We start from the raw sequence: 24,129 nt of genomic DNA, 5'->3' as shown, positions 1-24,129 counted from the left end.
CCAGCACCCAGCCCTGCATGGCCAGTTCCCCAATGATGCCTACATTGAGGCCGGGCAGTACACAGGCAGCTGCAGTGAGAAATACCACAGGGAATTGATTAACTACCCAAAGGAAGCAGCACCCACCTGCCCAGCCAGGCCAGCTCCCTCCTGGAAAAGCTGAGCCTGCTCTAGGGCTGCATCTCCAAAAAGCACCAGTGGTAGATCACTGGTCCCAGTGTCACAGCTCACACCAAGACCTGTCACTTAAATCCAGGGGGCAGCTGGCCCTGCAGTTACTTCTACAATTTGCCAGTTGTAAAAGCAGGGGTTTTATGGCTGTTTCCCCCCCAGGGCTCTGGGAAGCTGTATCCRTGGAACAATTTACTTAGGTGAGGGGCATTTTCAAGGAATATTTCCTTTCAAGCCTACAGTGCATGGTAGCAAAGTGGATCCTACCATGCAGAGAGGTTGGATCTGACAGGAAAAGAGAGACTCCTGGAATTACAACTCTGACACTGTAGAAACCTGTTGCTCCTTACAGAGCCAAACAATCCAGGCTTGTTTCCTCCTGACTGGGGTCTAGAAATTCTGCTTTACAAAGCACCCAATCCCTGGTTCACATCCCTCAAACCTGAGCAGAGCCAGTGGCACAGCTTTGGCCCGGAACCCCTGGCCTGGGCAGGACACAGAGCTGGGCAGGTGGTTTGGCTGTGCCTGCCCAAGGTTTCTGTCACAAAGGGGCACAGGAGCCCCCTGCACTCTGTCAGGTGTGACTGATGCTCAGTGAGCTGCAGGGCAGGACTGCCTTCCAGAGGCATCACTGCTCCAGGGCTTGGGCTCAAGTGCTTTTATTTTTACAAGAAGCAGAAGATCAGGGAGCAAAGCACAGGGAAGCTCTGAGACATCAGCAACAGCTCCAAGTGCTTCAGGAACAGGGCTGGGAGTGGACAGAACCTGCTGGGGCATGGCTGGGGCTGCCACCAAATCACTGTGCAGAGACAGAGGCAGCTCAGGGCCCTCCTGAGCTCCAGCAGCTGCACAGGGGAACAGCCCAGGCCTGAGTACCCTGCAGGACCTAGGGATTGAGGAACACACCTGGGAAGGGAGGGAAAGCTGCCCAGCATGGCCCATCATCCTGCGGCCAGGGAATGAATCCACCCTGGTGAATGCAATTGTATCTTGAACTGGTTTCATGGCTAACTGGAATAAAATTTAACCCACTCGTGTTGGCACCAGATTATCAAACCAACCACTAAAACAGAGAAACACATTTTTCCTTTGCAGTTTACCTCCAATTCCTCCAAATCCTTTCACAAATTGGGATCCTTCTTGTGATTTGTCTGTAACAATTTCCAATGTTGCTCCAAATTTCTTGTAGTTGTTTGCAAACCACTCCAGGAGGGGCATACTTTCTATCAGTTCATGTTCCTGCCCAGTCTGTGGAAATATTGCAAGGAAGAAATATATCATAAAACCCAGTTACAGTCACTGTGTGTCCAGTACTGAGGAGATTCCCCCCTGAAGTTGGCCCTATGGCTTTGTCAGCACCAGGAGGGACAGCAGCCCTCCTGCTCCACAGGAACATTCCTGGAGGAAGGAACTCCTGACACAACTGCACCACACAAGAGCTAGCACAACTACGAGGCTCCTGTTGCTACAAAATTAATCCCTGACGGTGTTTTGGRCCTCTAATATGGAATTTAGTGCAGAAGTAGGAGAAAGAAATGCCTTGATTCTTCTGCTCCAGTGTCACCTTATGCTAACCTCAGTTCCACTGCTCATTTAGACTCGCTGTCAGACCCTGCAAGGATTCCAGCCCCACTCAGCCAGCAGGCACTGATTCAGTCAGGAGCACTGAAGAGGCAAAAGGCACTTTTTGTAAGCAGAGGGTGAAGTGGTTATCGTGAGACAGAACCACATTGCTGCAGGTAACTCTGCAAACCTTCCATGCACAGCAGGCATTGACAGTGCCCCTTCCAGGAGGGAAGGCAGCTGGAAATGGCCCCAGCACAATCCAYGTGGGACAGATGCCCACCCTGCTGACAAGGGACACTTTTTCCCAGTTTACTCTGCAAAATGACACAGACCCCTGGCCCAYGAGGGCAGTCTGACCAGCACAGGCAGGAAACTGAGGCAGCAATGGACAGTTCCACCCGTTAGACACACCCCAAAGCAGGCACTGCCTTACACCTGATCCATGCCATGAGCTCTGACCTCACAGTGGTGCTGCATGACCAAACCAGTAAACCACTGGTGCACTGGAGMAGGGAGGGATGGTGTGGATCCTTGGCCAAACCCTTACAGCTGATGGTTTGGGGGTAGCCAAAGACGACACGCTGCCCATTTACACAACCTTGGGATTGGCAGCAGAGACTGGAGAAAAGCAAGTCTGGAATCCAGGGGTGACACAGGAAGAGCCACAGGTTACTGCCTGAGGTCTCATCYGGTCACTGTACTCATGTGCTTGGGACAAACTAAGCCTGGTGTCCAGAGCTCTGCACCAACACACTGAGAACAAACACAGAGGCCCCAAAGCTGCAATACCTCCTTATCTGTGAAGTGGGATTTATCCTTCTCTTGCTCTGGAGTCAAATACAGGATCTTCTCCTCTGAGAAGGGAGAAAAAAAAATTAGGTTGGATCAAGCTCCAAGATGCAGTTCAAAGACAGCAGGACACTGTGCACAGCCAGCAACTGCAACATAGRGGGCCTGGGCACTGTCACTGCCTCCCTTCCTCACTGAAGCTCTGTGAGCAACCCAAAGGGCACAGCAGCAGAGAGGAATAGGTCCTGCTGCAGGCACTGAAAGYTGTGTTTCTGGCACAAGGGTGACCTCAGTGTCCGCTCTGGTATCACACAGCTGGAAGGGGGGCCCTGGCTAGCTCTGTAACAAAGTGCCTCCCTGGCACTRCAATTCCCTCCCTGCCTGTCCCAGGTTGCCCCCAGAGGGGCTGGGAAGCTGCAGGTCAGTGAGCTGCCTGCACTACATTCCTGGGATCAGATCTCCTCAGGGAGCTCCCTCCATCCCCGTGAGACACCCAGGTGTTGAATCGTCCCCCAGAGCACCACGTACCCTCGGTGCCTTGGCAGTGCAGGACGTATCTCATGATATCCAGGTTTTCATAGACTATCAGGATCTCTACTGCTCCCATTTCCAAAGCCTTTAGTGTATCYTCCACACCAAAGCAATACTTCCCCGTGTCCTGGCTGATCTCRTCGAAGTATCGTCCTGCAGGGCACAGAGAGCTGCCGTGAGCACTCAGCACAGCACACACACTTTCACACAAACTGGGCTGGAATGCAAAAAACTGRGAGCAGCAGCTGCCACCAGAAGGCCTGGAATGAAGGTGATTTCTGATRGAAGGATAGAGAAGATCCAAGAAGTGTGGAAGGGGGGAAAGAGAAGCCAACCAAACCCTGCCCCACAGAAGCATTTGAGGTGTCCAGGTGACAAGAAGAACCACTCCAAATGCCACTCCCAGGCAGCCCAAGGGCACTGCCAGCCCAGCACTCTCAGTCCCACACACAGGTTCAGGAAGAGGCTGCAGTGCAGCACATACCTATTAGTTTTTTCTCTTGGATGAATTTCACATTGGAGAGGACCTCAGTTGACAACTCGATTGCTTGATTGAAGCCATTTTCTCCTCCATATGAAATGTCAACTAGTTTGAGCACTTTGGATTGCAACCGCTGAACAAGAGAAAGAGGAGACACGATAACATAAATCCATTCCAGAGCAGGGAATTCTCTGCCAGGTTCCTCACCCTGCCATGGGMGCCACTGCCCTCATTGCTGCACTTCACCTGCACCTTCTGAGGCAGAGGAGCCCTTGAATGCACAGTACTGAACCACGGTTTTCAGGCAACAGCGATGGAGATTAGGATTGCTGGAGTTTAATTCCAACAAAGTTTCTACTTTAGATTTGGGAACACAAAGAATGTGAACACCAGCTCCAAACTAGGCAGGRCAGATTTCTTATTAGCTCTGTCTAAGAAAAGGAGTTCTCACCTCCTTGCAGGAGATACTAGGAAAGGGAGACCTCTTTGGATACAAGACATTTTTAGTTTTGATCCAATCTCTTCAGACACCCAAGTTTCATTCCTCTCAGCAGCATCAGAGCTACTGCCACAATCATGTCACCACTGACATCCAAACATTTGGRTCTGCTCAGAAAAGGCCACTCACCTGATCAAACATGTCAGACTGACTGAGTTCAGTTTTGAAATCAGCTGATCCAGCTAAGACAAGCCCGGCCACGTTGACCTTGTCCCCAGAGATGAAGAGCTGCACAGCCGTCTCGGCCACCTTCCGCACATAGTTGTGCCTCTTCTCCATCCGMAGGCGGGCGAAACGCAGGGCAGACTGACCTCCTCTGCCTGCAGGGAGGGATGGGGCAGCCATGGGGACCCACTGCATCCAGGAGGGTCCTTGGGACACAGCTGGGCCCCCAATAACCAAAGCCAAGGGCAGCTGCAGCCTCCTGCGTTAAGTTTGCCATGAGCTGAGCAGGGGCTCTCATGGAACAGGCAGCGCCCATTCCCAGCAGGAGATTTTTCTCCACAGAGGTAAATCTTTCTTTTCTTCCTATAAAGACTCACAACTGTGTAAAAATTGAACATCTGAGCACATTCTCTGTGCCCTGTACCCTCACTGGAAGCCATCTCCCTTGTACACTGCTGATGTAGCGCAGCCCGGCAGTCTCTGCTRCCCATCTTTACTGGGGGCAGTGTTTTTATTTCTTTTTGTCCCACCCCACTCTACAAAGGAGAGTAGGCCAGGAGGAACCACCAGACAATTTGCTGAACTCATGAGTGGCTGGCCACAACACAGTGTCATGGAGTASAGCTCCAATTTTCCTTGCTCCACAAGGCCCTGTGCTTCCTACAGAGAGGAATCCTCCTCACTGTGCTGTGCACATCAACACCAGCAAAAACAAACTTTAACCACTCCATCCAGTGGGATTACTACTTGTGCTAATAGTGAGAATTATCCCAAAACCAAGCAAAGGGTCAAACGCAGCAAGAAATAAAAAGCGCACTTCTGAGATCAACTGCACATTACTGTGATTCATTAATTGTGACAGAAGGCTCAGACTGGAGGCTTTGCTGTCAGATTCCAAGGGAGCACAGACTTGAGCAGAGCTAAACCCCCATAGGCCAAGCTCCCCCCTTCCACCCTCACGTCCCACCCCAGGACAGGCTGCTGCAGACAGCAGGGACAGACTGATGCATTACCATGCTTCTTTGGAAGATCCACAGTGAATTTGTGCAGCACTTCTCGTGTGTTTCCTTGGAGAGTCCCAAAGAGTGCCCCACTCCCATCTATTACAATAAAGCCAAACTTGCTGTCGTCAGAGAGAAGGGCTGTGAGGGCCTGGAACAGAGAGTGAGGCTGTCAGGGAGGGTACCACACACAGCCCAGCTCCACCAGCCTCAGCTCACAGCTGGGCATGGCTGGTTTTTATAAATGAACTGRAGGAAAACCAGCAGATTCAGCAGCTGTAACTATTCCAGATCACTACAGAGTCACAAAATRGGTTGGGTTGGAAGGGATCTTAAAGCTCATCTTGTTCCAACCCCAGCCATGGGCAGGAACACCTTCCACTGTCCCAGGCTGCTCCAAGCCCCATCCAACCCAGCCTTGGRCACTGCCAGGGATCCAGGGGCAGCCACAGCTTCTCTGGGCACCCTGTGCCAGGGCCTCCCCACCCTCACATGGAACAATTCCTTCCACACATAATCCATCTCACACAACACTGTTGAGAGCACAAAGGAAACTCTAGTTTAATTGTGTTCACCATTTCCCAGCCTTGCCAGTTCCCCACCTGAGGTCACGGGCAGGTGTGACAGCAAAACCCCAGAGATGGGCTCTGGTGCAAGAGAAGTGAAATGGATCCCACCTCTCTGATGCTGCCTCACCTCTCTGGWTGGCACAGCTGGAAGAGTAATTGTCCTGGCATTGGAGCCAGGAAAGCAGAACTTGCTCAATTCACTGTCACTTCATTTTTGTACTCCAGAGCACTGACACAGCCTCTCTCCCACAACCTGCTGCACCTGCTGACTTCAAATCCCAAAGGCAGAATGATGAAATAAATCTACAGTGGCTGGGGCAAACTCAGCCCTACAGAGCACCAGTAACAGCAGCAATAATTGTCCTGYACATAACTGGCTGTGGAGAAGACAGCCAGAACATTTGCTGCAAAATTAAGTTATCCTTCAATTTTCTTCCCTTTAAAGAAGGCAGCTGAGTTCATCCCATAAGGTCATTTAAGTTGACCAACCAAACACTGCAGTACCAAGGCTTTGGAGTTAATTTTGCCCAAGCTCCTGCCCAGCCCTGGGACATCCACAAGCACCCAGACTCTGCAYTCCTTTCTCAAGGGAATCTCTCAGCTGCTGTTCCCTCAAGGGCTGCCTGAGTGGGCACAGACATCCAGCACACACACCCCTGCTCACTTACACACGCCCAAAAAAGCAATAGCCAGAATCCTCTTTCTAGCTGGCAAAACCACATCAGTAGGATGGGAAGCTTGTCAAAACTCCAGATTGCTTGAAGTCCTGTTCAACACTGAAAGTGATGGTGCTGGGTTACTGCACAGGACCTTGAGCTGCCTGCAGGGCTGTCAGCCTGATTATGGGGCTGAACTGAAAGGATAAAGCCCATCAGTCATCCTCTTCCCAAATCCACACAACCCAGGCTGCGGCTTTCAAGCTTAGAAGAAACAGATGCTAAGGTTTAATGGAATCTTCTGGCCAAAATAAATATTCTGTATTAATTCCTCAGCAGGGGGATGAATGAGAGGAGGAAGTGGCATATTACACTGCAATCTATTGAACTGGGACGGAGCCAAGCAAAACGTGTGACTGCAATGAATGCTCCAGCCRAGGTAGCAAAATAAGTCATTGCAAATCCTACCCCTGAGCCACACATCAGGGCTCACGTCCCCCTGGGGGAGTTACTTCAGTCTCACACAGGCAATAAAGTATCTAGAGGAAATCTTATCAGATGCTCTTGCCAGGCAGTAGATGACCATAGCTCTGATGTTCTCAATTCCCTCTCATTTTATTTTAATACAGTGCCAGTGATCAGTGATCCCTCAGCCACCCCTCACCAGCTCTGCCAGCGACTGCACTGTTTGACCTGGCAAGCACCAGGAAGGGACCACGGCTTTTGTTTTGTTCCTTCAGTCTGGACTGAACTTCCTCTCTGCAGCTTTGGCCCAAAGGTGAAGATCACCTCCTTTTCCTGTCCTTCACCCCGCTCACTTTCCTGGGAAAGCCAGGGATGCCCTGAGCCAGCTGCCCAGGCTGCCAGCTTTGGGTGCACACTGGGGGAACTGTGGGGGGTTCAAGGCACTGCTCTGCAGCCAGAGAGAGGCACAMACCACACCTCAGAGCTCACAGCCCCAGCAGGCTGCCCCAGCTCCATTTGCTCCTGCAGGGCAGGCAACACCAGACAAACAGTCCAAAGACAGGGGAGAGCAGAGCCTGTGGAGGGAGATGCTGGCAGGGATCCCATCATCAGGAGCAGCAATTCCCACACATTCCTCTCAGCTCTCTGCCCCTCTCACCCAGCAGTGCCACACCAGCACCAGTGGGTCACAGCTGCTCCTGGRAACAGCCTGCCAGGCACTCTCTACTCAGTCTGTACCCTGAGGTAGCAGCTRCAGAGGAGACTGAATGAATCCATCTCCTGCCAGGGCAGAAGGAAACCCAGCACCCTCCCACTGCCCACAACAGAGGGGACAAATACCCCCTGGGCTTGGCATCCTAGCTCTCTCCTGAATTCTCCTATTCACCACTTCCTTTCACTCCTCTACAAACACACTGACCCAGAACTCCAGAGCTGTGCCTGTGCACAAGTTTTCATTCCTAGGTCAAAGATATGTTGGGATCTCATCCTTTGTGGGGAGACAGAACAGTAGGGATGTACTCCYCCTGTGCAACAAGCACACCTTCCTCATTGTACTGCTGCCCTCTGAAAGCCAGTTAGGGGCCAGACCTCCACAGWCCCCAGCAAACAGGCAGCACTACATCCCTGCAGGGCCTGCCAAGCCCATGGCACACGGCTCTGACAACAGGCAATCAAGTCTCAGGCCACACACTGATTGTGGGGAACACCAAGGACATGAGGGGCACCCTCACCTCCTGCCAACACTGACCTCTGCACCTGCCAGAGCCAAACCAGACTCAGAGGCACTACAGCGACTGCYATGATCCACATTTCCTTAAATATGTCTCAAACTATGCATTTAACTTAATTAGATGTTRGATAAAAATAATCCCACTTCTCCCCAGACAGAATAGGCACATGCCAGCTCTCCACCAAGGCTCTCAGTTAACACATCTGATAGCAAGACTGGCAACACCAATATTATCTTGGCAGTACTTTAAAGTCTGGCTTGGAATAAAATCTATGGGCCTCTGTGGTTAATCAAAAAACCACCCTTCCTGCAGCTAGAGAAGAGCTCCTGTCTGTGGGCTACACAATCTCAGCTGTGGGAGGGGCTGGGCATCTCCCTCCAGGGGCATCCCCCATCTTTGACCAGTCCCGAGCCACCCAGCAGCCTCCCCAGGGCATGTTGCTCAAAACCTGCTTCTCTCCAGGCTCAGGCACACCAAGGCTCAGCCCAATGAGCCCAGCCAAGGTCAGACCTTGGCTCCTGCAGTAGAAGAATCCTTACCTCCGTGTGGAATTTGTTGTCACACAAATATAACGACGTATTGATTGGTTTGAAAGGTTCAAAGTCAATGTTGACTTTCTTCTCTTTTCCTTCTTCTGTCACAATTGTTCCACAGTAAACAACCAGACCATTTGGAGGTACTACAAACAACACAATGCAGGTTTAGATCACTAAGGAACGTGGCAAGCTGTACCCATCAAAAACTGACTGCCAGCCCTTGTGACCCAAAGAAGAGTTGAAATTCAAGTTTCCAAATTTTTCATTTTTCCTTTTCCCCACCTCATTTCCTCCCAGGTCTCTACAATGGAAAACAAACTCATTTAGTGCAGCTGTACCAGACATGCACCTGCATGGTAAACCCAAGAGCTTGCAGGCTCACAGCACCCAGAGCAAGGCTGAGCAGCTCCTGCAGCTTTCCTGGTCCTCACACAGTGAGTGACAGACTGACCATCCCAAGGTGGGCCATGRAACAGGGTAAAGTCAGCAACAATGAACTCCTGCAGGGCTCATTTGAGATGGCCTGGGTCTGCTCCCTCCCAAAATGATGGCARCTGCTCATGCCACGCATAAGGTACACAGAAGTTTCTGCTTGACAGAAAATCACTGCTTTAATGCAAATGAACTCATGCAGAATATACAGCTCTTAAATCTGGCCAAGTTCAGCAGAGTCAGCACCAAGAACAGAATCATGAGCCCACTTAATAAAGCCAAGGACCACCTTACTATTCCAGTCCCAAAGTCCACCCCTGAAGTAGCCATCCRAGGGCAACATACCTGGAATATCAGTGCAAAACAGCAGCACAGGCCCACAGATTTGATTAGCAGAAATCTGCATAGTGCAGAAACTTAAGGCTGCTTCCAAGAAAGGGAAGTGTGCCAGCATCCATACAAGCTAGAAGTTACCTTTGTTATAGAGTTTCAGTCTTTGCTGTACAGATGTAATGGCTCCCAGTACTGAAAGGCGATTCACTCGAGACTTTATGTTGGAGGCAGTGCCAAACTCATCCGCTAACATTTTTGCCACTCGTGAGATCTGGTCTTTGGGGGGAATGATCAACGAGATCATGCTGGTACCATTGCTGGGGAGAGAAAAAAGGGATGTGAGCAAGCAGCCAAACAACAAGCACCCCACATCGTATTCCATGGGCACAGTCTCTCCCCTCCTTCCCCCAAGAATGCTCTTTTACTGTTACTGGTGTGATTCCCCTTCTGCTGGGCAATAACGGGAGAGAAAACAAAACAAAACCAAACAGGCTATTCCTCAGTGTGTTCAACCTCTAGCAGGTAAGTCCTCCAGAAGCTGCTTCTTTAACCTGGGATACCACTCTGGGAAGAAAGAGCACATGTCATGGCTCAGGGCTGTGAGCTGATGGCATGGAAGCAGCTCAACGCAGAGATTATTTAAAACAATACAGCCACACATTTTAAGGACATCTTAAAGCCCATTCCCTTTGTTCTCAGACAGCTGGAGCACTAAGCAACCCAAGTGCTGCCTTACACGTTGTTTTCCTCAGATTAAGGAAGAAAACTGTCCTGGAAGTATCCTTTTGTCACAGTGAGCCTTTTYTGCTTTCCCACTATCACTTTTCTTCCACAAGCAGCTCATCAGCTCTGGCAGCTGCTTTAACTAAACTGTGCTAAGCACACAAGGCTGCTTCACCAGCACCAACCCCAAGTACAGAATCAGGAGATAAAATCCCACAAATCACAGAACAGGCTTAAATGGAAGGAAAATAAGTTTGATATTCATTTTTCTTAGGGCTCTGGGGTGGGTTCTATAGAAATCTTAATCCCCAAAGCCTCCTTGTGGTTCAAATCCACCCAAAGCCAAAAGGAAAATTGGGGAAGTTCCCATCTGCCTTCCAGCAGGTACCTCCCATTTGGCATTRAAGTATCCCAGATGTCTGAAATGCTGCCTCTGCATTGTCTCAGATTTAACCCAGACCTCATGCTTCCCATTAGAGTAATGGCATAAAAATCAAATCCCTCATCATATCCCTCCAGCCCTCTCAAGGGCAAACTAGCTAAGCTCTGTGAAAAAACCTCTTCTCAGGATTCTGAGTCAGAGAGCCAACGAAGTGCTTTTCAGACATCAAAACCCAGGGTTTTGCTCTTYTCCATTTCTTAGGAGAAGGAGGCCAACCCAGGCTGTGTCAGGCTGTCACGCACTGTGTCCCGCTGAAGTGTTTGGGCTACACAGGCAGCAGGGAAGTGCTTTAAAAAGCATCACTTCATTAGCCTCTTTAYACAAGTTGTACAGCCCTCTCCCAAAGATCCTCAATCCAGGCCAAGTTGAAACAGAGGCTGGTAGGTCAAATAAGTCCCTGACCTTAAAGTCAACTAATTGGTTTTAATATCCCAGCTCCCCATCCACACCAATGCAGACAGTCACAAAGCACCACTTGCCCGTGTTATTCCCAGAGGAGCTCTGAGCCATGCTGACAGCTCTCAGGCTTCCAGGTCATACCAGCCAAGAATACTCCATATCCCACTCAATTAAAGCAGTTAGCTACCCCAGTGACTGGCACCAGCCTTAGGGGAGAGATAATGGCTATCATTCCCAGCAGGCTCCTTTGAAGGAGAAGCAGATCAGAAAGAAAGCAACTCTTCCCCACTTTTCTGGAAGTRGCACTCCTGAGGTATCTCCTTTAAAGAAGAAAGTCTTGAGACTTCCCAGAGATTAGAAAGCACTGCACATCACACCTAAGCTCCTGCATCACCTCAGGGCATCCCAGTGTGGCAGGTGGGAGGTGGGACCATTATGCCCTTAGGCACTGCATGGCTCTCCTGCTAAGAAGAGATTCTGTACAATTTTTCCTGAATTGAGGACAGAGGGGAAAGAGCAGAGAGTGAGTCCTGTCACAAGCTGCCTGGGAAGAGGACAATGCCCCCATCCACAAACTCCTTAACACATATTTGCAGAGAGCAAGAAGGTCCCTCCTGAGCCTCCTTTTCTCCAAGCTGAGCCCCYGCAGCTCCCTCAGCTGCTCCTCCAAGAGGGTTCTCTCCAGACCCTTCCCCAGCTTTTTGCACAGCAAGCAGGAAGGTAGGGAGTGCACTCCCAGGAGCAATTCTTCACTMAAAAGTCGTTTGTAAAGCTCCCTTCAGTTTTCAAATGCAAGTCACCCCTCAGATGCCATTCCCTGGCCTTGTGCTGTGTCCTACTGCCCCACAAACGCTGCAGCAGCAGAGCTGCTGCTCTGAGCACCCACCGGATCCCACTGGGGCCTCTGGAGCTGGGGGTTACTGATCTCACCCACAGCTCCTGATCCATCAGGCAGGGTCACAGCCCTGTTCCTTGGGAACACCCCACCCCACCCGAGAGAGCACATAGACTTCAAGAGCCCTGGGGATTCATTACCCAAACAAACACATGGAAMGGATGCACTCCCCTCATTGCAATCTCCAGCTAGCTCAACACAGCAMAGCACTGTGCTCAGGCCAATACTTCAGCAAATTCCAGTCTGGATTTGGATCCAAAAGCACCTTGCACTACCAAATTCAAGTGCACTTTTTGGGTTTGGCACGCTTCRACACTATTGACACAGCCAAAGCTATTTCAGGTTCTAACCAGCTYCTGCAGAATCCAGCCACACAGCTGGCATGCACTTTGCCACGGGAGCACCTCAAGGCACCTCCAGGCTGCTGGGAGCCCAGAGCACGAGGAGTCAACTGGCATGTCACCCTGTCCCCAGGCACCCAGCACCCCAAGGTGTCACTGAACAGCCAAAYAACCAAAGACTGAGACCAGCAAGGCATCAGCTGAAGCAGATGGGCACCAGGACTCAGGGTGGCTGCAGAACTGCCTCCCACGCTGCCAGCACCTTGTTATCTGACAASGTAAGATATACAAGACTAGCTTTCCTCTCTCAAAGCAAGCTTGTACCTGTATGTGACCCTAATGCAGCATAGCAGAGTCTAACAAACCCTGTGGGTGCACCTGCTAAATTCACCTCAAGGAGACAAAACGTAGCAAAGAGTTTCCAAGAAAGCTGCTGTTCAAAAACACTCAGAAAAAATAGGTTAYTCTGCAGAGTAAGACAATTTGTAGGTGTCCTCTGGGTCTTTGCAGCTTCAACAAGATAAAAGGTATTTCTGCAAATCCTTCGCTGTCCCCTCCAGAGCCGAGGGCCCTGGAGTACACTTACCCAGGAATGAGGTAAGGAATTTCCCCTGAATCATCCTAAGGCCTCCCAAAACGGGACACAAGTGCCCCACACACCTGCTCAGGACACAGCCAAGTGCTCCATTGAGTTTGGGGTAGGGCTCAAACTGCCAGCTTGGGGTCAAACATGCCCCAGAGGAGCTGGCTCCTCCCTGCACCACCCCCAGCACTGCTGAAGGAAGCAGGGACCCCATTCCAGGTCATATCCCGATCTCACAGCAGCACTAAGGTACCCGCCCTGGCTCAGCACACCCAAGTTTCAGCAGAGCAGCTGGAATTGCTGCTTTCAGAGCAAGCTGAGGCAGGGACTTGWAGCAGCTCCAGGCAGTTGCTGTCCCTGCTCTGGGCTGAGCAGAGCCTGCACAGCTGCCCAAGAGCTGTGCCACTGCAATCCCAGGCTAGGATGCTCTGAGTGTTTGCTCTGGAGAGGAGCAGCATCCCAGCTCAGGGCTCAGCAAAACCAGTGCCACTGCCAAGAGGACTGGGGCTGACCAAACCATCAGGGGCAAGAAGGGCACCAGCCCACACACTAGAGAACCAAGTGGCAGTTTAGTGCCAGCTCTGTAAAGGCAGAAGCCCTGCACTGCCTGGGGCTGTGGGTACTGCTCACAATGCCAGCCCTGCCAGCAATAGGCAGTTAGCTCAGATTTATCATCACCTGCAACCACCAGCATTAGGTGTCTCTAGGAGAGGAGATGAGCATCAGGGCTCCACCTTCCCTAAACCACAGCGGGTAGGCTCTAGATTTCTCCTACAGCCTGCCAGAGGGCTGTTTGAGGGAAAAGGAGAAGTAAAAATAAGCACATTTCGCTCTCTGGAGACAGCAAGTTCTACAGAAAATCAAGGTTTGTGGACAGGACAGCCTTTCTATTATTAAAACTCCAATGTCACTACAGTTAGAATTTCAGACAACTTTACCAAAAAACAGCTTTCCCAGACACAGGGAGTCCTCAAAGTAACTGTTGACAAGTGATCACAGCGAGTGGCAGTTTGGGCAGCGCTGAAYCACCACTAAGCAACCCAGAAAAGCTGGAGGGGAGAGCCTTGCCACCCTTTCTGCAAGCACATCCTGTGGCACCCAAGCAGGTGCTTTCCCTGCAAGGAAAGGAAGGATGATCCCACAGCCCCTCCCTGTGCTGATGCACTGCAGACCAGAACCCTTGGGTCCCTTCCAGGAGCAGGGATCACCCAGAGGATACTGGCACCAGCTGGATGYCCACTCCCAGCCCAGGCCATGCTCCATACCAGGAGCGGGGCCCTCTGTGGACATGCTCTATGGTCCAGCACGAGGGAGGCACCAGAGCAGGAGCCAAGGGCACAAAGTGGGTACTGCCCCCCATCTGGGACGCCATGTGCACCCTGTGGCTGCTTTCCATGACASCTGCCAGAGGAGTCTCCTGCTCTGGGTGACCATCCCCACCTGCAGGGCTTTGTCACCAGGACTCCATTCTCCTGCCAGCAAAAGGAACAGCTGAGCACATCCTTAGAATTTCAGCTTTTAGCTGAAACTGGAAAATGGTGCAGTGGTTTTGCAAAAGGCTCCCACCACCTTACACAGCACTGTGGCAGTGAAGTGGCTCCTGCACTGCCCCACCCCACCCATGGCACACCACCACCAGCAGTGTGAGGAGGAGCACACAACCTGCCTCCAGCAGATTTGGGCTATGAGCTGGCACAGGAGAGTGTTCATTTCACAGACTGTTGTATAAATAGCAGGGACTGGCCTGTCCTGTGCTACCAGAGCAGACCTGACAAACAGCAGCTGAGCCATCGCTGTTGCACAGTGAAACACTTCACACCACCAGCATGCTATGGAATGTAGGATACAGAGGCAAGGCAGCAAGGGCAGACATTCCGTAGGACTCAAAATGGGCTTACTCTTCTAAGGCACAGCTCCGTGAGCATCCTGCTTCACCCAGGAGCCAAGGGCAGTGTGAGGCCCATGTGTGACTGCCAGAGCCTGGCAGGAGCRCCAAGCCAACAGCTCCCAGATAACCTGATCCCACCCACATTCCACAGCTCKGAACTTTCTATGGAACAGCTATTGCTACACATTGCTTCGAGCCATGTTACCTTCCCGAGGTAACCAACCTCTGCTGGGCTCCATCCTGGACTGGGGATCACTGGGCAGGCACAACACATGCCAAGGAGCCCAAGCTGCCTGGACAGCCAAGGCTACCAAGCTCTGTGATGGCTGATCCAGTTCCATGCACAGCTAGCTGCAAGACAGGTGCCAGCAATATCTCTGTAATCCAAGGCAGAAATCCATCAGGAACATCCCAGAGGTGCTCCTGAACCAACACCCACAGTGCTGCAGGCATGTGGCACTGCAGCAAAGGACTAAGTTCAGGGCACAGTTCACAAAATCAGTGATGTGAGTACAGAATRTTTGAGGGTTTCTGATGCTGCATCTGAGCAGAGATGTTGAATGGAGTGCTATAAAAAGGAAGTGTCCTTTGGTGAAGGCAAGTACAAAATTGCTGGTTTGGTTCCCTTAAAACACCCAGACCATCAGACACTCCCCACTCATCCCTGCCCTGTGTGCAGGAGCACTGACCTTGCCACAGGGGAGCTCTGCACGTGTTCTCACAACTTGTGAATTATGSCTGTGAAACACAAACAGTTCACAGCTGTGCCCTTTAAAAACTTCATGTCTTTTAATAAGACAAAGCCTTCGTCAAATAGAAAGTGGCTCAAGTCCACTTGAGATGCCAAATCTAGAGACCATAGCAGATGCAAGAGCTGCACAACTTTTCCTGGAAATGCTGTCAGCCTGCTAGTAAAGAGCAGAGAATCTCAAGAGTCCAGGATCCCTCACTGCTTCAGAGGCCACATCACCTGGAARCCAAAGACTGCAGTGCCTGTGAGAGTATCAGCTGAATGCTCTGCAATAAACCCAGCCAACACACCTCAACCTAACAGCTGCAACTGGGGGGCAACAGTGTCGTGATGCTTCCACCAGAAACAGATGAAATCCCACACCCCTGCTCAGCCCAAGGGTTCACAGCACACTCAAGCAGGACACAGGTACTGCACAGATACCCAGACAGAGCACACAGCACYGGGGAGCTGAGCAGGACCCACCACAGTTCCTCCGAGGTTTCATGTGCAACTGAGCCAAAAGCCAGGCAGAACCTCCTACAGCACGATTTCTGCAAGAACCTCACAATGCCCACCTCAAAGGCATTCTGTATTTCACCCCAGCACACAACTCTGTATCATCTCCTAAAAGGACACATCAATACAAGTCACTCCTCAAAGGCTTCCACATCATCCAAAGAAGAGTATGAAACATGAAGGGAGCAGCTCCCAAGCAAAAGTAAGGCACAGTTCTCCTCTCTGGATCCACTGACATCTCAGAAGCAGAGAGAAAGGACAAGATGGGAGCAGGGTGGGTATGAGGAGATCTGCAGTCAGGGGACCAAGTAATGCATTTTTCAGGAATCTTTTTCAGCAGAAAATTGATTGGAGAAATCGAGGCCTCCCTCCCCTGAATTGAAGGAACTCCCCAGACACCAAATTCCTGCACCAGCCTCTGAATGCCACCTCTCCCCGGGACAAAGGAAAACCACTTAACTGCACAGCATGGGACCATGCAGCTATTCCACCATGGCTCACACAGTGCCAGCTCTCCTGCTGTAATCCTGCTCCAAAGCCCAAGGCAGGAATCTTGTGTATCATTCTTCTCTGATGCTGGCAGACTGGACACAAAAAGCACTTCGTGTAACCAGAAACAGCTTGAAAGCAGACAGTAAGACCATCCTGAAAAGTATCCTGCCCTCCTACCCTCACCCACTGACCTTCTCAGGGAGGAAAGGCCTCCAGATGACAACTGAGCTCTGAGTGGCAGCCAGGSAGAGAAGCACCCAGCCAGAACCCACCCTGGAAAACACAAGTGAGCCTTATTTCCTCAGGGCACCCCTGGCTCCAGCAGCCAGGGACAGCTTCCCACAGGGAGGCAGCAAATGGCTGCTTCAGCAAAGGAGCAGAGGCAAGGCTGGCTGGAGMCTCAGCAAGGGTCAGGCAAGGCAGTGCTTCCCCTGAGAGCGCCGGCTGCCTGCCAGGAGCTGCCTCCTGAGCTCAGCTTCCCTCCTCCCTCCCTCCCAGGACACAAAGGAGGTGAGACAAGAATCAGGTCACAGACTTGTACTCCTCCACACAGCACTCATGGCCAGCTCTCCTGTGTCTGAGGCTGCACTTGCAGCAGGTGACAGTCAGCCCTTGGCCCCTGAGCGTCCACCTGCCCTGAGGGACACATGAGCAGCTCCACCCCAACCCAACCCGGGGCTGGCTCCATCCTCAACCCRGAGCCGGCTCTGATACTGCTTCTCAGGCCACCACCAGCACCCACATCCCAAATCAGCCACACAGCTCCAGGAGCAGATCCCAATTTCATCCCAAGCACTGAATCAGCACAAGTGGATCCTGCACACCCTACGGGGAAGGTGAATCAATGCCTCTCCAAAATCCTTGGATCAAAGGCAACGCACCACCAAACATAATTGCAGACGCATGTTTTGAACAGGCCTTATTGGCTGCATCTGACCTCATGCAGAAAGCCCGGATGCCCAATTACTGGGAAGTGGAACAGACATTTCTGCACTTCAGACATTTGTGACTCACTGGGAGGCTCAGTTTTGCCACAGCTCCCCTGCTCTCCCTCCTCCTTCTCCAATTATTAATGCTCCAAGTTTAAAAGACTTGTTGCATTATGCTAATGGACCATTTGGGTACAAGATGTACACTGAGGAACTGAAACAAATCCAGATTTGCTTATTAAGATGCTAATGCCCCGGAGCTACATGGGACGAGGTGGTTAACAGGGGGAAAAAGAAATCTAGCTGCCACAAAGCCAAAAAAGTCTGTCCTCCTTTGAGGTGCTCATTCCCATCTCCTCCGTCATTCCTCAGGGGCTCATTCACTAGCTCGATGTGAATGATGATCTGTGCATGAATCACACTGCTCACTAATGATTCACACAGTTGTAGAAGAGGTACCAGGCTGCTYAACAGCCACGGGCTGTCAGACACTCACTGGAGTTCTGATCTGGAACTACTTTTCCAGCTCAGGTCCTCCTCAGCCACTTGCTAGTGAGCACTCTGCAAGCAGCACTTCCTACTTGTCGCTGTAATTCAAAAGGAACAGGTACAGCAGGCAGGTGAGAGCCCAGGAAATGTTTTACAACAATTAGGCAACCAGCAGGATGTCAACAACCCTTTGGACATTCTCCCTGGCTCCAGCTGTCATCCAACCTGGCACAGCTTTCTCAGGCCACCCACTCTCAGCACCACAGAAACACAAGAGACGCTGCCTCAGTTCTGAGAGGGCTGATCAACCGTGCTTTTGTGAAATCCGCCAGGCAGAGCAGGRAAATGGTGTGGAAGCAGCTGCTGTACATCCCACGTGGTTTCCTGCCACAGTGCCCTCAGCTATCCCTTCTATCCTGGACTGTTTCTATTCCAGCCTCTGTGCAAACATCTCCTCCTTCTCCTCACACCAACAGAAGCAAAAGGCAGTATTAGCATTATAGCCTTTACRTCTCACAGAAACGCGACCTCCTTTAGCAACTCCCCCAGCCACAAGCAGGATGAGAAGCACGACTTGGAAGAAGCAATCTGCCCTGGGTAAGAACTTAAACCACAGCTTCTTCTCTGAACACTCCACACTAATGGCAGACCACAAAATCAAAGCACAAAACTCACGGTCAGTGAAGTTCAATTCCATTGCCACCCTACAGACCCTCCTCCTCCAGACCTTGTCCCACCCATGTCTCACACTTCCCACAGTGACAAGCTGCCCAGCTCAATTCCAGCTGAAACAGGACTTTCCTGCAAGAGAGGTCCACTACAGACCCAGCTTGCAGGAGAGATCCTYAAGGCCATACCATGACTGGCACTAGCACAACACATCAGCACTGCAGCCTAAACACCACAGCACGAGTTGGAAAGCCAAGGACCACCTTGCCAGACTTTGCCCTTCCCAGACCAGCTCACCCAGGCCTGGGGCAAGGCCTCCATCCTGCTCCCCATTCTAAGGGGAGAGCCACAGAAACAGATCCTGTATCAACAGTTAAACTGTCCCAGAGCTCAGATCTGAGGCACAGCCACAATGACAAACAGATCCTGATAAAGAAGGTAGGGAAAGAGATCTGCTGCCAGGCTGGGAGCAGGGGAGGGAGCCTCTGGACCAAAACATTTCTGCCAGCGCAGCCAGACACCAGTCACAGCACKGGCAGAGCTCACGAAATGCTCCTCCTGCTGTGATACCCCTTAAAGCCAAGACAGCTGCTCTGGTACCTGCCTGGACATGGTGGTGGTGTCACGCTCACTGAAACAAGAGCACACCCTGAATGTACTGTGCTGTGTCTTGTCTGGAGCAGGAGAATCCACACTGGAGTGAACTCAGCTGTGCTACTGTCCCAGTTATCCCAGCACAATTCCAACTTCAGCACCAGCAGCAGAACAAGCCACTCACAGGCGAGTACTGCAGGAGCTCTCCCTCATTTAGGAGGGAAACAGCTCACTGAAACAGCACAAGAGAACTCCAGCACCACCAGTTCCCCAGGACTCTGTTCACAAGAAACTGGGAACCAGGCAAAGCTGTACAGGACACACTTGCCACTGACCCCAGYCATCCCCTGACTTGCACCCCACAGCTCTCCCTGCTGTGCAGCAAGGGGGGGCTCTCAGGCCACTTCTGCAAAGGCCCACCATCCTCACAGCAGAACAGACCCCACCAGGCTGTCCAAGCACATTTCAGCCCTGCCAAGCTGTCTGTCCCAGAGCAGCACCATCCCAGGACACCCCAGAACCAGGTGTGGAGAAGTGCAGCCTCCTGTTCCTGTTCCACAAGGCTGGGGAATAGCAGCAGCTTGTGGCTAATTCCAAGGCTGGGCTTYTCCACACCAGCTTCCATAGGACCAGCAAGACTCCAGACTGACTGCAAGAGAAGCCATCTGCAAGTGATGCTTTCTGCAACACAAGCTGGACAAATCTTTTCTGTCTAAGCAACAGGTAAGCGTGTCCACCCTCAAGCAGAACTATGTTTCATTTTCCAAGAATTCAAGCAGAACTATGTCTCTCTTTTCAGGAATTCCCACATATTTTCAGGCTTCTGCCTTTCCTAGTGACTTTATTTCTCTCATTTTTGGTTTCTCCCATATAGTAGATGGAAGTTTCAACATGGCAGAATCCAAACCCAGGCAAGAACTGCATAACTTTGCTTTCCCAAGGCTCCGGAGACACAAAGACTTCCCCTTCTCTTGCCATATCTCTCTTTTCCAGCTTTGAAACATTTCTTCCAGCTTTATGGAAGAATTAAAATTACGAATTATTAAGTAAATTATAAATTACTTGTTCAGTCTTCATTTCTGCACTTGTCATGTTTGACCCAACTTCCAGAGCACATAATTTGGCAAATGTTCTTCCACGCAACAGCCTCAGCTGTGTCTGCAGGCAGTACCTTCTGAGACACCTCAATCTTCTCCTCTTTTGCTGGTTCAGTAAAATAACCAACAAGGGCTACTGCTCCCAACAGAGCAAGCTCAGGGCAGGGGAGATGTTTCAAGAGAGCAGGTTCCTGAAAGTTTCACCATCATAAGGGAGCTCCACACCCTGCACCAAATGCACTCTCCCCCGGGGTCTGGAAGCCCACCTGGCCATGGAGGTGTTGGTGCCATTTCCAAGCAGAGGTGTTTGCAGGAAAAAAGTGTTTCTAAGACCTGGAGAAGTTTCCAAACATRATTCAGATGTGACATCCCAGGTCCTCTCACAGCAAAGACACAGCCTGTTACTGCTGATACTTGATTTTGCCAAGCATTTACAGCTTAGATTAGCAGAAAACCCTGCCCCTAGCCCAGCTAACTATTCAGAACTGCAGAGACCAAAGGAACAAAGAGGGATTGTCAGTTTAGCACTGACACTGGAAAACTGCATGAAGCAACAGCAGAAAAGCCCCGAGAGARAGGATAAAGGAAAAACAGTGGCTAACACTGCTTCTACTTGGGCTGCTGCAGCCTCCACAGAGAAGAACGCAGCTGCAGCTTCTGGGGGGCCCAGTGTTTCCCCAAGTCTGTTCTATAGAACTCAACTGTGGACTGAAAGCAGAATGAATCCCTCAGCAGGGGAAAAGCAGAGATGTCTGACGCAGGGACGAAGGACAAGGTTAAACTTCTGAGGAGGCTCATCAGCAGCCTTTTACTCCCATCTCCTTCTGGGCAGAAAGGTTAATTGCCTTGCAGTGCTGAACTCAGCCCCACTGCTCCTCCTCACACCCTCTGCAGAACCCAGCTATCCCCCTTCACCTCACCAAATCCCTAAAACCAACTCAGCCCCTCTGTACAGGACCACAGTTTGCAACTCAACTTTGGAAAAGCTGGGAGGAGATAACTTCTGGTTTAGGAAGCAAGAAACAGATAACAGCTCCTTCTAGTCTCTACCAGCAGAGACAGTGTTTTGAGTTGGGGTCAGGGAATTAWAAGTTATTTTTTCATTGTTTTGAAGTTTATTTTTGTTTATCTGAAGTTTACAGATAATTTCTACAGAGATCAGTGAGAAAGTCAGCTTTCCTTAGCAGGGCTGGAGAAACAACAAAGGCATCCCTACCAGGATATTATCTCCAAGTTTGAGAGGCAGACCTACACCTGCTGGCCTCCAGCTGATCAGCTTCAGGAAAAGCTGAAGTTTTATTCTTCTCCCTGGGTGCTCTGCCCAAGCACTGCCTTTCCCTCATCAATCCCATAAAAGCACTTCCTTGCTCTCCTGCTCACTTGACTTTTGTTAACACCCAGCAGATTCCACTGAGATTTTACCACAAGAGGTAGCTAAGAGCAGAGGTGCCCCAACCACATGCCAAGGGAATGTCTAACTCCAGCTTCTTCCATTTTCCGTCCCTTTGATCCCCTGCAGGAACAGCCAGCACATGAAACTGGGACACTGCTGCTGGGTCACTAATGGAGCACATGAGTAAGGGAAGGTGGAGACAGCAGCAGGGGCCTGGCCCTCCACATCACCCTCTTTAAAGGCTTTGCCCCCTAACCCACCCCAGAACAGGTCTTCCTACTCCACAGGAAGAGGAAGCGACTCTCCCAAAGGCCGGAAAAGCCTGTTCCACTGCCTCATGCCTCCTGTGCCGAGCAGCCCGAGTCTTCCGGGGGCTGAAGTTGCAGCACCTCTTCTTACTGGACCCAGACCAGGATAATTTTGGCTAGGACTCCCTGGAAAACACCAAACCCACATCACCTTGCTCAGAGAAGACTTGCTGGCACCAGCATCACCTTCCTCGGGTGCCAGTTTAGCAGCAGGCACAGATTAAATTAAGGGACAGCAGCATCACCAGGTCCAAGAGATGTGCTGGATCCGGGGGCACAGCTAAACCCCCAACACAGACCTTACTGTGCCTGTGGCCACTCTGCTGTGAAGCAGAGATGTTCCAGGCACCACTGGAAGAGGAAAGATGGGGGGACAGCTGGGCTGGGGCCCCAGGATGCAGATATCCATAAGAGCCACTTGCCCTTCAGCCTCCCCTCCCCAGGAGGTCTCCAACACCAGCTTGAACCTTCTCTGCAGCATCCACCTATCCAACACATGAAAGCTGACACTAAACTGGGCACRTTTCTAATCAGGGAGAGACAAAACTCCAACTCCACCTTTCCAAAACCCACCAGCCTCCATCAGTGCTCTCTAACAAAGTTATGCCACAAGCTCCAACAGATGCCCGGAGCTTCTCAAGCCCTTTCACYTTCCTGGGACGCCTGTGAGTACAACACATGCTGCCCACACCACGCACAGGCACAGCCCAGTGAGCAGCTGGGGCAGCCAAAGTCCAACTGTGCTGCAGGGAAGGGCAGCCCAGGCTTCCCACCCGCCATCCCTGCACAGCTGCATCATAAATCAGAGTAAAATATATTTAAGGAGACCTGTGGCTCCAGCTCCCCTCCAGCCTGGGTCCATTTTCGGCTGAACCACTGCACACACAGAACAAGCATCAGCACTCAAGGCATGGCAAAACGGCAGCTCAGCCTCTGCCAGATGGCCCCAGGCTTTTGGGGGCCACAGCAAGCTGCCAGCAGTGCCCCAGCTCCAGTAACACCTGTTCAGGTGAGCCTGTGGAAACTGGAGCCGCAAGGGTGGCTAAGAAGTGACCCTTCATTTTTATTTTATCACTTTGTCTCCCGAGACACACTTTCTTCRCTATTTTACAGCCCCAGAACCTTGAGGCCTCACAATTCCACAGGCCCAAGCAGGTTCCCAACAGATGGAACCAGCCACTGTGAAGTCACCCTCTCAAACAGGGACCGTTGGCATGGAGCAGGCTGCAGGAGCAGACGTTCTGGTGGGGGAAAAAAAAATCCAAGTCCAAGGATAATGTAAGTGGGATTATACTTTAAACTTCCCACTGTCCTAACTTTGGAAGACCTTGCTTTCAGGGAAATGCAGCTGAGCACTTCCACTGGAAGGGGAAGGGGTGAGAAAGATCAAATAACTGTCAGTAAGAAAAGCACAGAATAAGTGCTGCCTCAGCCCCTGCCTCCCTGCCGGCAGCCCGCCGCCTTGCCCAGCCCAGCCGGTCCCTTGGGAGAAGCCCAAGGCTGCACGGGGGACAGAGGAGCGTCTCCTCCGGCTGGAATCCGCCTTTCCCCGGTGCCAGCTGGCACGGGATGGCCGGACGGGCCGGGAGCGGGGCCGGCACCGGGGCCAGGGACACGAACCCGTGCCAACCCCGCCGGGGCCGAGGGGAACCGCCCCGCCCGGGGCCGGGAGCAGCTGGGGGATCGCGCCGAGGCCGGCGGAGACCGGGGCAGCCGCGGTCGTTTTGTTATCCCTTTTCCCGTGCGGCAAGCGCGGTCACGCTTCCTCTCTGCGCCTCGCATGGCCCTGCTCGGCCGACCCCGACCCGCCCTCCCCGCCGACCCCCAGCCCCGAGCGGCCGCCGGGCCCCACGCGGCCGCACAAAAGGACCCCGGGGCCGGGCAGGGGCGGCCGGGCCGGGGCTGTGCCTCCCGTCCCCTCGCACCGGGCGGGCCCGGGAAGCGCCCCGGCCGCGGCCCCACTCCCGCCGGGAGCCCCGGCGCTCCGGAGCGGCGGCCCCGCGGGCCCGGCGCTCACCCGCGGGCCGCCTCCAGGCTCTTGATGAGCTTCTTGATCTTCCAGATCTCCACGTTGCGGTCGGCAGCGCTGGGATCGTCCGCCATCTTCTCCCTCCGCCTCCTCCTCCTCCTCCTCCTCCCGCGGCTGCAGGCGCTGTGGCGGGCGCGGCGGCGCGGGGCGGGCGGGCAGCGCGGAGCGGGGCGCTGGGGCCGG

The 24,129-nt window shown here is 52.1% G+C and overlaps 1 protein-coding gene across 1 annotated transcript in view; it reads right to left on the bottom strand.

The window, feature by feature from the left end:
- The window catches only part of ETF1 (eukaryotic translation termination factor 1), a 27,506-nt gene extending 3,383 nt beyond the window's left edge, over window positions 1–24,123 (bottom strand). The window contains exons 1-9 of the mRNA XM_057379752.1: window positions 23,935–24,123; window positions 9,568–9,743; window positions 8,665–8,804; window positions 5,216–5,354; window positions 4,167–4,357; window positions 3,542–3,671; window positions 3,055–3,210; window positions 2,527–2,591; window positions 1,272–1,419 (exon numbers count right to left, since the gene is read on the bottom strand). Coding sequence (XP_057235735.1) covers window positions 1,272–1,419; window positions 2,527–2,591; window positions 3,055–3,210; window positions 3,542–3,671; window positions 4,167–4,357; window positions 5,216–5,354; window positions 8,665–8,804; window positions 9,568–9,743; window positions 23,935–24,020 — 1,231 coding nt within the window. The 5' untranslated portion in view covers window positions 24,021–24,123. The remainder of the gene's footprint in view (window positions 1–1,271; window positions 1,420–2,526; window positions 2,592–3,054; window positions 3,211–3,541; window positions 3,672–4,166; window positions 4,358–5,215; window positions 5,355–8,664; window positions 8,805–9,567; window positions 9,744–23,934) is intronic.
- Window positions 24,124–24,129: the final 6 nt, after the last annotated feature.

Source organism: Malurus melanocephalus, unplaced genomic scaffold (genome assembly GCF_030028575.1).
Source record: "Malurus melanocephalus ecotype Western Australia unplaced genomic scaffold, MMel_1.1 scaffold_420, whole genome shotgun sequence".
Classification (NCBI taxonomy): Eukaryota; Metazoa; Chordata; class Aves; order Passeriformes; family Maluridae; genus Malurus; species Malurus melanocephalus.
This window is presented reverse-complemented; position numbering and strand designations above follow the sequence as displayed.